Source organism: Dasypus novemcinctus, chromosome 11 (genome assembly GCF_030445035.2).
Source record: "Dasypus novemcinctus isolate mDasNov1 chromosome 11, mDasNov1.1.hap2, whole genome shotgun sequence".
NCBI classification, from domain to species: Eukaryota; Metazoa; Chordata; class Mammalia; order Cingulata; family Dasypodidae; genus Dasypus; species Dasypus novemcinctus.
The window spans coordinates 84,833,021-84,846,895 of NC_080683.1; the positions used below are offsets into that span (position 1 = coordinate 84,833,021).

Consider the following 13,875-nt stretch of genomic DNA (forward strand, 5'->3'; position numbering starts at 1 on the left):
TGGAGAGTGAAGGTAGCTCAGTGGTTGAGTGCCTGCTTCCCATGTATGAGGTCCCAGGTTCGATCCCTGGCACCTCCTAAAAACAAACACATGAAAAAACCAACTGTCATTGGGGAGTGGATGTAGCTCAGGGGTTGAGCACCTGCTTCTCATGTACAAGGTCCTGGGTTCAATCCCTGGTACCTCCTAAAAAAAAGAAAAAAGCTGAATGGGCACGCAGGGATGCCTGGGCCTCAGCAGGGCGTGTGGAAAGAGCAGGATGGTGGAGTCAGACAGGACTGGATAAACGTGCCTGCCCACTAGGATATTTCCTTGCTGTAGAATCCATAACACAGTCCAAGATAATTCAGTTTTTTTTCCCCCTTTCCACGGATTTAAATTAAAACAGAGCGTGCCATTAGGATCCCATTTCCCATTTCTTCCCCTTTTCTTCAGGTGCTTATTGAAGGCTGACCATCTTCTGGGCCCCACGTGGCTGCTGGGGATGGGGGTCATAAGGGCTGTGGAGCAAACTAAAGCGGGGCAAGGGAAAGAGAGAACAGGAGCTATTCTCTACAGAGTGGTGAGGGAGAGTATCTTGATAAGGTGATGGCGAAGCAATAACTTGAGGCAGTTAGGGGCAAGCCACATGGATATATGAAAAAAGAAAATTCTAGACAGAAGTAATAGCGGTAAAAAGGTTCCAAGCAGGGTCATGCTTGACATGTTCAAAAAGGCAAAGAGACCAGTGTGGTTGGTGTTGGGTGCTGAGGACAGAGCAGCGAACGAGCTGGGAGAGGTCAGGCCTGGTGACAGGTGAGGGCCTGTGGGCCAGGCACAGCGGGGAGCCAGAGGAGGGTCATGAAACCAGTGACCTTACCCGGCTTGCTTACTTTTTTTTTTCCAGAGGTACCAGGGATCAAACCCAGGACCTCGTACATGGAAGCAGGCGCTCAACCACCAAGTTACATCCGCTCCCCAATGAGAGTTGTTTTTGTTTGTTTGTTTGCCTGTTTGTAAGAGGTACCAGGGATCGAACCCAGGACCTCGTACATGGAAAGCAGGTGCCCAGCCACTTGAGCTACAGCCGCTCTCCCTGGCTTACGTTGTAAGGATCACTGTGCTGAGGATAGACTTAGGGAGAAAAAGGTGGAAGCGGAGAAGCCAGTTAGGAGGTAAGAGCTGGACTCGGGTGGTGGTAGAGGAGGCGGTGAGGAGCGATCTCATTCTGCGTGTGTGGAAGGCAGAGTTTTGACCTCAGGATCATTTGCTGGGAGCTGGGGGTGTGGGACCCCTGGAGGGCCCGAGGTCAGGCCAGGTGGGATCAGAGATGGCTCAGCTCCCTTGTGTTTTGGCCCCTTGCCTCTACTATGGACCTCCTGGAAAAGCTGAGCGTGTTCTTCCCGCCCGGGAGGAGCCAGCCCAGTGCATTTGGTGCCTTTTCCTGCCGGGACAGCCATGAAAACAGTGGTGAAGGGTCCCAGCCTTGCCTGGGAAAGGGGCTTGTCGCCAGGCCTGCTGCTGCTGCTGCTGCTGCTGCAGATGTGGTGTCTTTGGTTCTACCTCTGCAGTGAGATTTGACGCCCTCATCTTCACTTTGTTTCAGAATACAAGGCCATTGAGGACTGTGAGGAGCTGGTGATCAATGCTATAGCAGCAATCAACAATCTCTCTTACTACCGAGTGAAGAATTCCATGATTCAAGACCGAAAGCTATGCATAGCGGAATGTAAGGCTCAGAGTTGGGTTTGGGTAAATGAATGCGTGTTTAAGATTTTCACTTCACTAAACAGAACTGGAGGCATTAGTCTTTTCTGACTTTCAGAACAACTACTTTAGAGCTGGATTTGATTCTAAGAAAGAAACCTAAATTCTCTGTATGGGGAAATATTAGTTTCTTTGTTTTCTTGCTGAAGTCCCTCCCAATTTGTACCTTATTATCATTTTTAAGTTTTAAGTCATCAGTATTCCATGTTATATTGGTTTCTAATAGCCCTTAAATGAAAACTTTAAATTCACTGATGTTATTTCTTTGGTAACCAAACCCAGTGCTCTTAAAGGTTCTCATGAGTAACAACATGGATGGAATCCTGGAGGCTGTGCGTGTTTTTGGAAATCTCTCCCAGTACCATGATATCTGCGATTTTATTGTGCAGAAAAACGGTGAGCTAATGACACGTTCATAAATATGCACTTCTTGCCAATAGTTAGCTAAGTGGTTTCAGAGCTTAGGTCATTAAATTGTGATACTTGTTTCTGTTTTGAGACGCATAGGGCTTTACATTTTGTTCTGTCTGCAGAGCCCTTGGCTCCTGATGTTCTACTTTCCCTGGTGACTTGCCATCCGAGTGCAGACGTGGTATGTGCACATATGTCTAAGGGAAAAGAGTCATCTAGGCTCATCATGTCTGCCCAAGGGAATGGACTCAAGAGACATTCTCCTTCACATTCATTGCTTGTAATAGCAAAAATTGGCAAAAACCTAAATGTCCATCAACAGGCAGAAGGATAAACACATTAGGGTATATTCATGTAATGAAATATTCTACAGCCTTTAAAATAAAAGAACTAGAGGTTTGTTCATGTGTCAGCATGGATAAACCTCAAAACATAATATAGAAGCAAAAAAATCAAGTGATAGGAGGATATATACAGAATAATGTCATTAATAGAAGTTTAAAAACATGCAAAACAATTCCGGGTCTTGTTTATGTATATGTCCTCATGTAGCAATAGTATACGTATAAGGTATGATCGGTGCTTGGAAATGATCAGCTCCACATTTAAGACAGGTTACCTGGCCCGGGGTGGGGAGGAGGGGAGGAGAACGGGACTGGGAGGGGTCCACAGAAACATATGGCTTGTATAATTTGATCTTGAATGTTTTCTTTCTTAAATTGGGTGGTGAGTACACAAGAGTTTATACTAACCAAATAGTTCGTATAGGAATAAAATGTATCCATGTTCATAATAGAAAACTTAAATACAGATATTTTTAAAAAGTCAGAAAACTGTCTCACTATGGCAGAAATAACTGGTAACAGTTTGGTATACATTCTTTACACTCTGAAAAACACCTACTGTGTCATGTAGACTTTGCCAAGCTCAGGGCCCGATGTAGCAGTGGGGCCAAGGCCAGATCAGGGCGGTCACCTCTATTTAGGTGTCATAGAACAGGGCGAAGCTGAGTTCATACCGTACCCACTTCCCCCCAACCCTTTGCCTAGCCCCTGCTGTGGAACTAGAGACAGGAAGCACAGTTCCCAGTTCCTCTTCTGAGGAGTAAAGGAAATGATTCCCCAGAGGCTGGAAGCCGGACACCTGAGACACCCCCTGTACTGGAAGTCCTGCTGGGCTGCAAGTCCATTTCCAGCAGTCTGAGCAAGTCTTCTCTTGCAAGCCATAGCCTGGGAAGTCCCCAACAGGAGTCTACATCCCTTGGGACTAGGGATTTAAAGAGAACTGCTGCTGGAGGGTCAAAAGGACTATTGAGGACAACCGGAAGTTAGAGATGAATGTCACCTCCATGGGTGGAAGTTCCCAGCTCCCTCCTTTCCATGGCAGGTTCTCTGTCACTGCCCTGGAGAGGGAGCTGCTGCCTGAAGCAGATGGAGAAGTAAATGGGAAAGAGGACCTTCGGGGGTGGGTTCTGGGAACGCTGGGTGTTGGGGACCCCATGCCATGCAATTGGTAGAGCCTTAGGAAGGATGGGTTAAGCTCACCAGCAAGTTTCCCAGTTTTGCAAGACACTCCCCGTGTTTCCTTTGCCCTTTGTAAAATGAAATACATCTGGGACCCCTGAGATTTCACTCGTCTGCATTTGTCCTCTCCCTTCCCAGTACACAAGTTCATGATAGCACTGCTGGATGCTAAGCATCAGGATATTTGCTTTTCTGCCTGTGGTGTTCTCCTAAATCTCACCGTGGATAAGGACAAATGTGCCATCCTAAAAGAAGGAGGCGCCATTAAAAAGTAAGTCTCAAGGCACGGAGTCCAAACTCAGGACTTTGCTAGCGAGTATGGACCCCCACTTCAGTCATTTCTCTGGGGCAAGGATATTTCAACATTTAGAAGCCTCAAGCTGGGGCTGAAGAGGGGATTTAGTTGCCACCGCAGACTCAAAATAATTCCCAAACAGATTATTGCTATGTTGTAGCTCCTTAAATTTTTAGACATGAAATTATTTTACTGTTCACTGCAGTATATATGAAGTATATTGAATATCACAAAAGGGAAATCATCATGCTAAAATTTAAAAAATTACAGTTTCTGACCTCACATCTTGGTTTGACTTTTATTAACTCAGGCTAGTAGACTGTTTAAGAGATTTTGGTCCAACGGACTGGCAGCTGGCCTGCTTGGTTTGCAAAACTTTATGGAACTACAGTGAAAATATCATGAATGCTTCATCCTGTTTTGGACAAGAGGACACCAACACACTCTTAGTCCTGTTGTCATCGTTTTTAGGTAAGGCTCCTGAGCATGAGTCTGTGCATTTTATCAAAGTGAGGAAAACATTTTTCTATGACCCATATGGATAAAAATTGGTATACATTGGCTATATTTCTACAGGCAACACAAGCATGTTAAAGATTATTATAATTTGGAAGCTTCTGAAAGAGGCATTGCTACTGCTATTGACAATGGGGATACAAAGACTTGTAATTCATTGAATACCATTAGGTTCTTTTCTATGATTATTTTGTGTGTGTGTTGTTGTTTTTCTTTCATTTTCTATAGATTACACAAATACAAGTTCTTAACGTAGAAATAATGCTAAAGTTTTAAAAAAGCACCTGGATGCTGTTGTGAATGAGAAAATAGGCCTAAAAGCTACTCTGAAGTATCTTGTTTTTAAATGAATTTATACATTTTAATTAGCAGTGATATTATCATGTGAGAGGGTGGCTATGAAAATATTCGTGTGGAGTCTCTATCCTTGAAAAGGTGGGGGCTTAGTGATACAAAGGGAAGAGGATAGTTTCTTGCACTTAAAAAAGTTTCTATTTTTAGAAACAATTTTTCTGACCTGGGTGAGGTCTAAAAGCAATGATTTGGGTCAGTAAATAAGATGAGTGTTTTCAATAATCCTTCTCCCAAAATGGAAGAGATGTACCTTCTGCCCAGCTACTGCGTGGAACGAATGAGCTAGTGTGAAAAGGCTCAGTGTGAATGACTCAGAAGGTGTGGATTCAGATCTTGGCTCTCCCTTGTGCTGATTTGGACAGAAGACTCTGAGCGCCTGTTTTTGATGTCTAAGTTGGGGCTGCTGAGCAGAAGGCTTGCAGTCAGATGGTTCCGACTTCGTTACTTAAAAGTGTTTACAACTTGGGTTTCACCTCTCTAAATTTATATTTTCTCATTTCTAAGATGGGGGGAGTGTGTGGCCATCTTGTGGGGTTTAGATGTTTAAATGAGCAGGCATGTTTTAAAAAAAAAAAAAAAGCCTTGCACAGTGCCCGACACAGCACATTCTCAAAAAATGCCTGTTCAGGTCCTTTGTGAACTCTGTGTTGTAACAATATGTTATTAAACAGGAACTCAGACTCAGAAGTTATTTGAAAGAAATACATTTGCTAGATTGATGTGAAATTTGCTTTATCCAGGTAGATATTTGAGTGTGTTTAAAAATGAGCATAATTGACATCACAGTCTGTTTGGTGGATATTAAGCTTTCTCAGGTTGTGGGAGCAGGTACAGGTGCTCAGCTGGCCTGGTTCAGTGGTGCTCATCAGGGCCTGAGCAGGGTGTCAGCTGGGGAAGGCCCTCAGCACTCTGACCAGGTGCTCTGGGGTGAGGTGGGCATCTTGGCATCTGTAAAGTTCCACAGGTGAGTCTGATATGCAGCCAGGATTGAGAACCTCTGCCTTGAGTCATGAAGGACTTGAAGGGAAGGATACCCAGGGAAAGGAAGTCAGGAAAGAAGTGTGTTGCCCAAGGCCTCGTGGAGTCACTCAAGACCTGGATAGTTGTTTCAGATGGACCCAGAGTCTTCGGGCAGCCCCTCGGCAGCAGGTACCATCTGTTCCGCCTCCTGCGTTCTGCCATTCCTGGACCCCACCCTGTCTTTGTCCCTTATGCCCCTGCCGTTATGGAGGAGGTCCTCTCCCCTCTTTGGGCTTCGGCTTGTTTGGTCATGGCTTCAACTGCTGCTTGCTGCACACAGTGAGTGTGTCTCTGGGCCTCCTCTGTGCCTGCACACTTTGCTCTGTCTTATCCAGTGACTGGTTCAGTGAGTGTCTCTCCTGTTGGTGTAGGGCTTCCATGCCTGAGGCAGCAGCTGCCTCTGCAGCCAGCTCTGCGGCCAGCTCTCTGTGGCTACCTCTGGCACCTATGTCTAGGACTATTAGCCATAAATAGGGCAGGTGGAACAAGGGCAGCTTAGAAGGGGTGTGGGCATGCCAGCTTTTCAGCAGGGGGGTAGGGTACCTGGCAGGCACTCCATAGTAGTGGCCGTAAACCTGTTGCTCCACTCCCTCAGCGTTCCCTCATGGCCAACTTGGGCTTCTACTTGGGTTTCCCCACCTCTGTGCCTTTACAAGTGCCTATCCAAACGCCGCATAATAGTCTGTTTGTTTTTTTAAAGGAGGTACTGGGGGTTGATCCCAGAACCACATACACAGAAAGCAGGCACTCAACCACTGAGCTACACGAGCTCCCCAATGAGAGCTGGTTTTTTCGTTGGTTTGTTTTTAGGATGTACTAGGGATCAAGCCCAGGACCTTGTGTGTGGGAGGCAGGTGCTCAACCACTTGTGCTACAGCCACTCGCCCATAACCTTTTTAATATACTGTTGGATTTGGATTACCAGTATTTTGTTGAGGATTTTAAAATCTGCCATCATAAGGGATATTGGTCTGTTACTTTCTTTTCTCATGCTATCTTTATCTGGTATCAAGATAATGCTGGTCTTAGAATAAGTTAGGAAGTAATCCCTCATCTTCTAATTTTTGGAAGAGTTTGAGAAGAATTTATGTTAAATCTTGTTTAAATGTTAGAATTCAGTATTGAAGTCATTTGGTCCTGGATTTTTCTATTTCACAGGCTTTAATTACCAATTCATTTCTTGTCTGTTGCGCTCTTGTGTTTCTTGTGTCAGGTTAGGTAATTCACTATGTTTCTAAGAATTTGCCCATTTCATCTAAGTTTTCTAATTTGTTAGCCTATAATTGTTCATAGCATTTTCTTATAATACTTTTTAAAATTTCTGTAAGGTTGATAGTAATGGCCACACTTTCATTCCTGATTTTAGTTATTTGTGTACTCTTTTTCTTTCTCAGTCTGCCTAAATGTTTGTTGATTTTACTGATGATCTATTGTTTTTCTATTCTCTATTTCATTTATCTCTGCTCTAATCTTTTACTATTTCCTTTCTTCTAACTTTGGGTTTAGTTTGCTCTTTGCTACTATCTAGTTTTATTCCATTGTAGTCTAATAAGATACTTTGTATTATTTCAGTATTTTTAAATTTATTAAGATTTGAATTGTCGCCTAACATACAGGTTTATCCTGGAAAATGTTCCATGAATGCTTGAGAAGAATGTGTGTTCTGTCATTGTTGGGAGGAATGTTCTATATATATCTACTAGGTCTGATTAGCTAATAGTGTTGTTCAAGTTCTCTGTTTCTTTTCTGAGATTCTGTATAGATATTCTTTTAATTATTGAAAGTGGTGTATTGAAGTTTCCAATTGTTACTGTAGAACTATCTCTTTCTCCTTAAATTCTTCCAATTTTTACTTCATATATGTTGGTGCTCTGTTGTAAGGTGCATATATGTTAATAATTGTTACCTTTTCTTGCTGGATGAAATATTATCAATATATAATATCCTTCTTTGTCTCATATAATCTTTCTTGACTTAAAATCTACTTCATCTGACAATAATATAGCCACTCTGGCTCTCTTTTGATTACTGTTTGTATGGAATATCTATTTCCACCCTTTACCTTTCATACTCTTTGTGTTTTTGTTCCTAAAATGAGTCTTTTTTAGAAGCATATAGATGGATGATGTTTTTTTCATCCAGTTTGCCAAGCTCTGCCTTTTAATAGGGCTTTTTAATCCACTGGCATTTAAGGTAATAACTGAGAAGGAAGGATTTACTTCTACCATTTAGCTTTTTGCGTTCTGTGTTTGTGTTGTATGTTTTTTGTTCCTCAGTTACTCCATTACTGCCTTTTATTTTTTTATTTGTTTTTTCCATAGGGTATCATTTTGATTCCCTTCTTCTTTCCTTTTCTCTACTTTTTAGTTATTTTTTTAGTGGTTATCTTTGTAATTAACATCTTAAACTAATAACAATCTAGGTTGACTAGTACCAACCTAGTTTCCATAGTATGTAAACTCGTAACTCCTATATATCTCCACCCCCTCTCTATATTGTTACTGTCTCAGATTACATCTTTATACATTGTTCATTAACATCGATTTTAAATATTATTTTACACACATGCCTGTTAAGTCATATGGGGGGAGGATTTCTGTTTGGTTCATTTTTATAATTTTTATCTCTTTATTTTGTTAGGCATGTTTTCCTAATTTCCTTTAGTTCTTTCTATATGGATCTTTTAGCTCATTGAACATATTTAAGATGGTTGATTTAAAGTTTTTGACTTATAGTTCCAATGTAAGCTCTTCCTCAGGGATGGTTTCTGGCAATTTTTTTTTTCATCCTGTGAGTGGGCCATACTTTACTGTTGCTTTGTGGGTTTTTTGTAATTTTTTTTGTTGAGACCTGGACATTCTGAATATTGTTATAACTGGAAATCTAGTTCCCTTACTCCTGTGGAATTGCTAGTTTTTATTGTTGTAATTGTTGAGGATGGAGCCATCAATTTGTAACTATCCCAAACTATTTTAGCTCCCAAATAGGGAATGGGAAAAAAAAGAGGGGGATGGTGGGAAGTGCCGTCTCTTTAAGGCTCCTCTCACCCTTTTGCCTGATAGGGAACAGTGGCTTCCCTCATTTCTTTTTATTAGAGCAATTGTAGGTTTACCACATTGCTTTATGCTTTTAAAAGCATGTTAATTTTACCCTCATAAAATCTCTTGAGGTTAATAGCAGGAGACATATGAGGACAGTGGGTTTAGGAGGGTTAAGTTATTTGCCTAAGGTAACACTGTAGCAAAGCCAGGAGTTTTCACCAGAAAGTAAACTCTTAGCCCTGTGTTTTCCTACTGTTCCACTACACAGGACACTTTAATCCATCTCACCTCCTTGGAAAAGGACTGAGTTCAGATCAGAAAGCCCATGTCACCAGTAAAACACATTCACAAACTTTTCATGTGACCAAGAGCCCTGCCATTGGGAGCCCTGAGGATTGGGCCCCTGGACCGTGTGGCCTGTTTCTTCCCGGCTGTTTTCTCAGTGGTGTGGGCACACGGAACTCCCGCCCCTCACAGGGCTGTGGCTGTGTGGCCAGCTGGGCAGTAGTAAGTGCAATTGGTACATGGGTGTGGCAGTTTGATATTATTCATGAATTCCAAAAAGAGATAATGATTACGTTTGTAAACTGGTCTGTTCCTCTGGGCCTGATACCCTTTGATTGCATTAAACTCAAAGGTTTTATGTTTATTTGATTATGTTAAGATTAGGGCTTTGATTCAACCACATCATTAGGGCATGCAGGATTGAGTCCCTGCCCCTTTGTTGGGCTGTATAAATGGACAGTCACTCAAGGAGAACACAGAAGATATGGGAAAAAAGAAAGAGCACTCCATAGACACAGAAAAGGACTTTGTGTGGCCCCGGGGAGAGATGAGCCATTCACCTCATAGCTTGCCTCTGAAAAGAACAGAACAGCTGAGCAGCTAGAAGGCAAGACCAGGCCTGTCATCTTTTTTCAACACGTTGCAACTGACTTGGGTGAGAAGGTAACCTTGACTTGGACTCTTAAGGGCCTTGTAACTAAGCTTTTACCCCAAATAAATACCTTTTATAAAAGCCAACAGATTTCTAGTACTTTGCATCAGCACTCCTTTGGCTAATGTTATACAATGGGCAAGAGTGTATTTGAATTTTTTTATAAAGATGTAAAATCACAAAGGCCCATGATGAAGTAAGTGCAAGCACTGCTTTTAGAAATAATGGTAAGGCAGTTGATACAGTAATATTAGTTACTCAACTTTCTCCTGGTAGGTGACTGGGGTGGGGTAGTGGGGCAGATGAGAAAGTACTCCTCAACATGGCTGGGCTGGTGGCAGTCTGGAAAATGGCATAATATATATATATATTGCCTGAAGCTTCCTGGTATCCTGCAATCCCTTCTCATAAACTCATTAGCAGGTTTATCTTGAAGTTCTTAAGTGGTGTGGCTACCATGAACCTTTCTCAAGGGAGGTGGCAGGTGGTGATGAGTGTGTACAATTTATTAACATAGACATAAAATGTACTAGATTATTTCAAGGGTATTTTAAGGCTAAACTATAATCACTGGAAAATTTATTGTTTTGAATATTTTAACCCTTTCTATTACCTTGCCAAAAATTCTAATATTTGTGTGCTGTACACAAGGAAAGCTTAAGAATGACTGGCTATCTATATCAGTGCTTTTCACACTGGTAATGAAATCAACTATTTGGTTGTGACCAGCATTTTTGAAAAATGACCTAGCAAAGACAGAAAATATCATAGTACATTATATGTAGTATGTGTAAGGTGTAAGGATTGTGAAACTTTTAATATTTGTATATAAATAAGTGTAGTTTTACAGAGTCATGATGTAAGATATCTTTTCTTACCATGGGTCAGTCGAAACATTTGAAAATCAAAAACGTAAAATTTTTTTGAATCAGCATCTGCCTCTCTTTGCAGTACAAGTTCCTATATTTAATGCCCAGTATAATATTGTACTTTCAATGTATTTGCTGTATTTATTTTGAAAATTCAGACTGCCTTTCTCTCACCTGTAGCTATTTGGCCACTCTTCTGTCATCTTGACTAACCCAATTTAGAGTTAATATAGTCTAAGGATGGATTAATTAATTATAGGCTGGGCCACAATAGAAGAAACATAGTCTTCATGTTAGATTGAAAACCAAAAAGGTAGAGATTTTGCTGAACCCAGTCCAACCAAAGCCCTAGGCTGCGTGGCTGGATTGCACTGCTCAGCCCTGAGCAGCTTGGGAGAGAAGGGCGTAAAGCAAGAGAATTCATTTTTTAACAAAAGTTTGGTGCTTAGAAGAGCCGGGAAAGAGTGAGCAGAAAGGGGATATAGAAATCTCAAACCACTCAGTCTAGCGCTCTTCTTGTCAAGAAGGAGCCAAGTGCAGATGGCTCCGGAGTTGGGTGCCTTGTCAGTGGGCCCTGCTTTGGAGTTTGAGCTCCCGAATGTGACAAAGTTAGACTCAGATGTGACTTCTCTACACATGCCTCCTCTGTCCCTTTTATTTGAACCTATAGTTGTTGCTGGAGTTGGAAGGTGGACGTCCAAGAGACTTGAATCTCTGGACTGTCCATGTGTCAGCTGGGTCCTGAGCCTCAGTGGAGCTGCAACATCTATTCTCCAGTTCACTGGACTCACTCAGGACAACTAAAAAGGAGATGAGGATGGAAAACCACCAAACCAAGGAACCAAGGAACTGCAAGCAAGAGAGTCCCATCCATCAGGCATATGGGATTGGAACCCCCTCTCAATTAGAGGTGGAGTGGGCATTGCCATCCCAGAATCTTCTGGACTGGGGAATAAAATATTGACTAGAGTTGACTTACTGGTATTCTACTATAGACTTATTGTGATTCTAGCAATGGAAGAAATTATATCATTGATGTGGATACAGTGGCCACTGGAGGTGATGAAGTCAGGAAGAGGGACAAAGAGGTGTAATAGGGGGGCATTTTCAGGACTTGGAATTGTCCTGAGTGACATTTCAGCGACAGATGTATGTCATTATATATATGACCATAACCTACAGAATTGAGTGCCAGAGAGTGTAAACTACAATGTAAACTATAATCCATGCTTAGTGGCAATGCTCTAAAATGTGTTAATCAATTGCAATTAATGTACCACACTGATGAAAGAAGTTGTTAATGGGGGAAAAGTGGGAGGTGTGGGGAGTGGGGTATATGGGAATCTCTTATATATATTTTTTATATAACATTTTATGTAATCTAAGGATTTAAAAAAATAAAAATATATTTTAAAAAAGAAAAGTAAATTATGGCCACTTAAAAAAAAAAAGGAGCCGAATGGAAAGGGCTTTGAAGGCATCAAGCACCATCTACATTCTCCTCCCCTCAAGGGCGTGCTTATCCTGGGTGTGGGGAAGAGATTCAAATTTGCTTACAGGGATCACTCTAGAGAGTCTTGTTGAAGTATTTGTGTCTGCCTGTAACTTATCTCAGAGCTGCATAGTCCCCTCCCTTGGTTGTGAGGAAAGGAGGGTGAAGAGTAAGTTGGGATTCCAGTCTCCCTTATCTTATTCTGGGTAGTGACATTAGCACCAATAGTGTCAAAGTATACATCCAGCACAAAAATATTCAGTATAGAAAATTTAATATAACCAGAGTAAGAAAGCATTTTATAATAGGGTTTTAATTGGCTCCATGGAAAAAGAATTTGCACATTATTAAGTAGCAATGTTGGTGGTCATTTTAGAATTTAATGGTTACCACTTGAGAAACCTGAGCCAGAGATATACAAGTGGCAGAACCTATCTTCTAAGTGGCAGCAGTACACTTTCCTGCACTCTGTCACACTGAATGTAAGGCCCAATATAAACATTAAAAAGGCAGTGGCAAGTAGGCAAACAAACTTGGTAGCTATTTACCTTCTTACTTGGGTTGGATATATTCATAATGTTTGCAGAATTGTGGGTGCCCTTAACAAGCAAATTGAAGTTGGTATTTTGCATTTTAATTTTATAAGTGGATTTTTTTTCTGCATTATCCATGGATTCAGTACTCCCCACGGTTCTCAGAATCCTCCAGTTTTCACTGTTATCGGAGAAGGCATGGGGGGAGGGTTTTTTTGTCTTTTCAAAGAAGTATATCCCAGGCTGCTTTGAAGCCAGCAAATGTCTGATTTTCAGCAGGGTTTGAAGTGTTAAATTCAGCTAAGCTGTTTTCCCAAAAGGATTCCCTGACTCCTTTTATGTCTGTCAACCTTTGAAGTAATGAACTTTTCTAATATGCAGGTAAGGAAGTAATCAATACCTTGTTTAATCTGGGAAGTTATGACCTGACTTCTGGATGAGAATTTATATATAAAATCTAAAGGAGGGAAGCGGATGTGTCTCAAGTGATTGGGCTCCCGTCTACCATATGGGAGGTCCAGGGTTCCATTCCTGGGGCCTACTGGTCCATGCGGTGACTGATTATGGAGAGCTGGCCCACACAGAGTGCTGGTCCATGTGGCATGCTAGCCTGCTTGGAGTGCTGGCCCACATGGAGTGCTGGCCCAGGCGGAGAGCTGGTGCAGCAAGATGACGCAACAAAAAGAGACACAGAGGAGAGACAATAAGAGACATAGCAGACCAGGGAGCTGAGGTGGCACCAGCAATTGAGTGCCTCTCTCCCACTCTGGAAGGTCCAAGATCAGTTCCTGGTGCTGCCTACAGAGAAGACAAGCAATCACAGAAGAACTCAGTGAATGGACACAGACAGCAGAAAGCAAGTGCAAACAACAAGGGGGGTGGTTTAAAAAAAAAACTGAAATAAGAGCTCAGTTCAATCTAGGATTTATTTTTTTAAACAAAGATTATTGCCCTTTTTTATTAAGAGATTAAAACATATTGATTATAGAATATTTGTAAAGATCAGAAAAGAGTAAAGAACTTTTCCCATATAAAAGATTTTTAACCCCCAAATCCTATCTTGTGTCATGGTGATATTAAAGATGACACAGAATGGGTTTAACTCATGCCATGGAAAATTAAACGCTTTGTTTTATGG

The 13,875-nt window shown here is 41.7% G+C and overlaps 1 protein-coding gene across 5 annotated transcripts in view; it reads left to right on the forward strand.

Annotated features, from left to right (window-relative positions):
* ARMC2 (armadillo repeat containing 2) overlaps positions 1 to 13,875 on the forward strand; it is a 152,655-nt gene that overhangs the window by 114,734 nt on the left and 24,046 nt on the right. For 4 of the 5 annotated variants that reach the window (XM_071218618.1, XM_058307238.2, XM_004468406.4 and 1 more), the window contains 4 exons: positions 1,586 to 1,708; positions 2,029 to 2,142; positions 3,819 to 3,951; positions 4,286 to 4,446. In XM_071218618.1, coding sequence (XP_071074719.1) covers positions 1,586 to 1,708; positions 2,029 to 2,142; positions 3,819 to 3,951; positions 4,286 to 4,446 — 531 coding nt within the window. Of the gene's footprint in view, positions 1 to 1,585; positions 1,709 to 2,028; positions 2,143 to 2,279; positions 2,339 to 3,818; positions 3,952 to 4,285; positions 4,447 to 13,875 lie in introns of all 5 variants that reach the window. The other variant, XR_011650110.1, reaches the window with a different exon arrangement.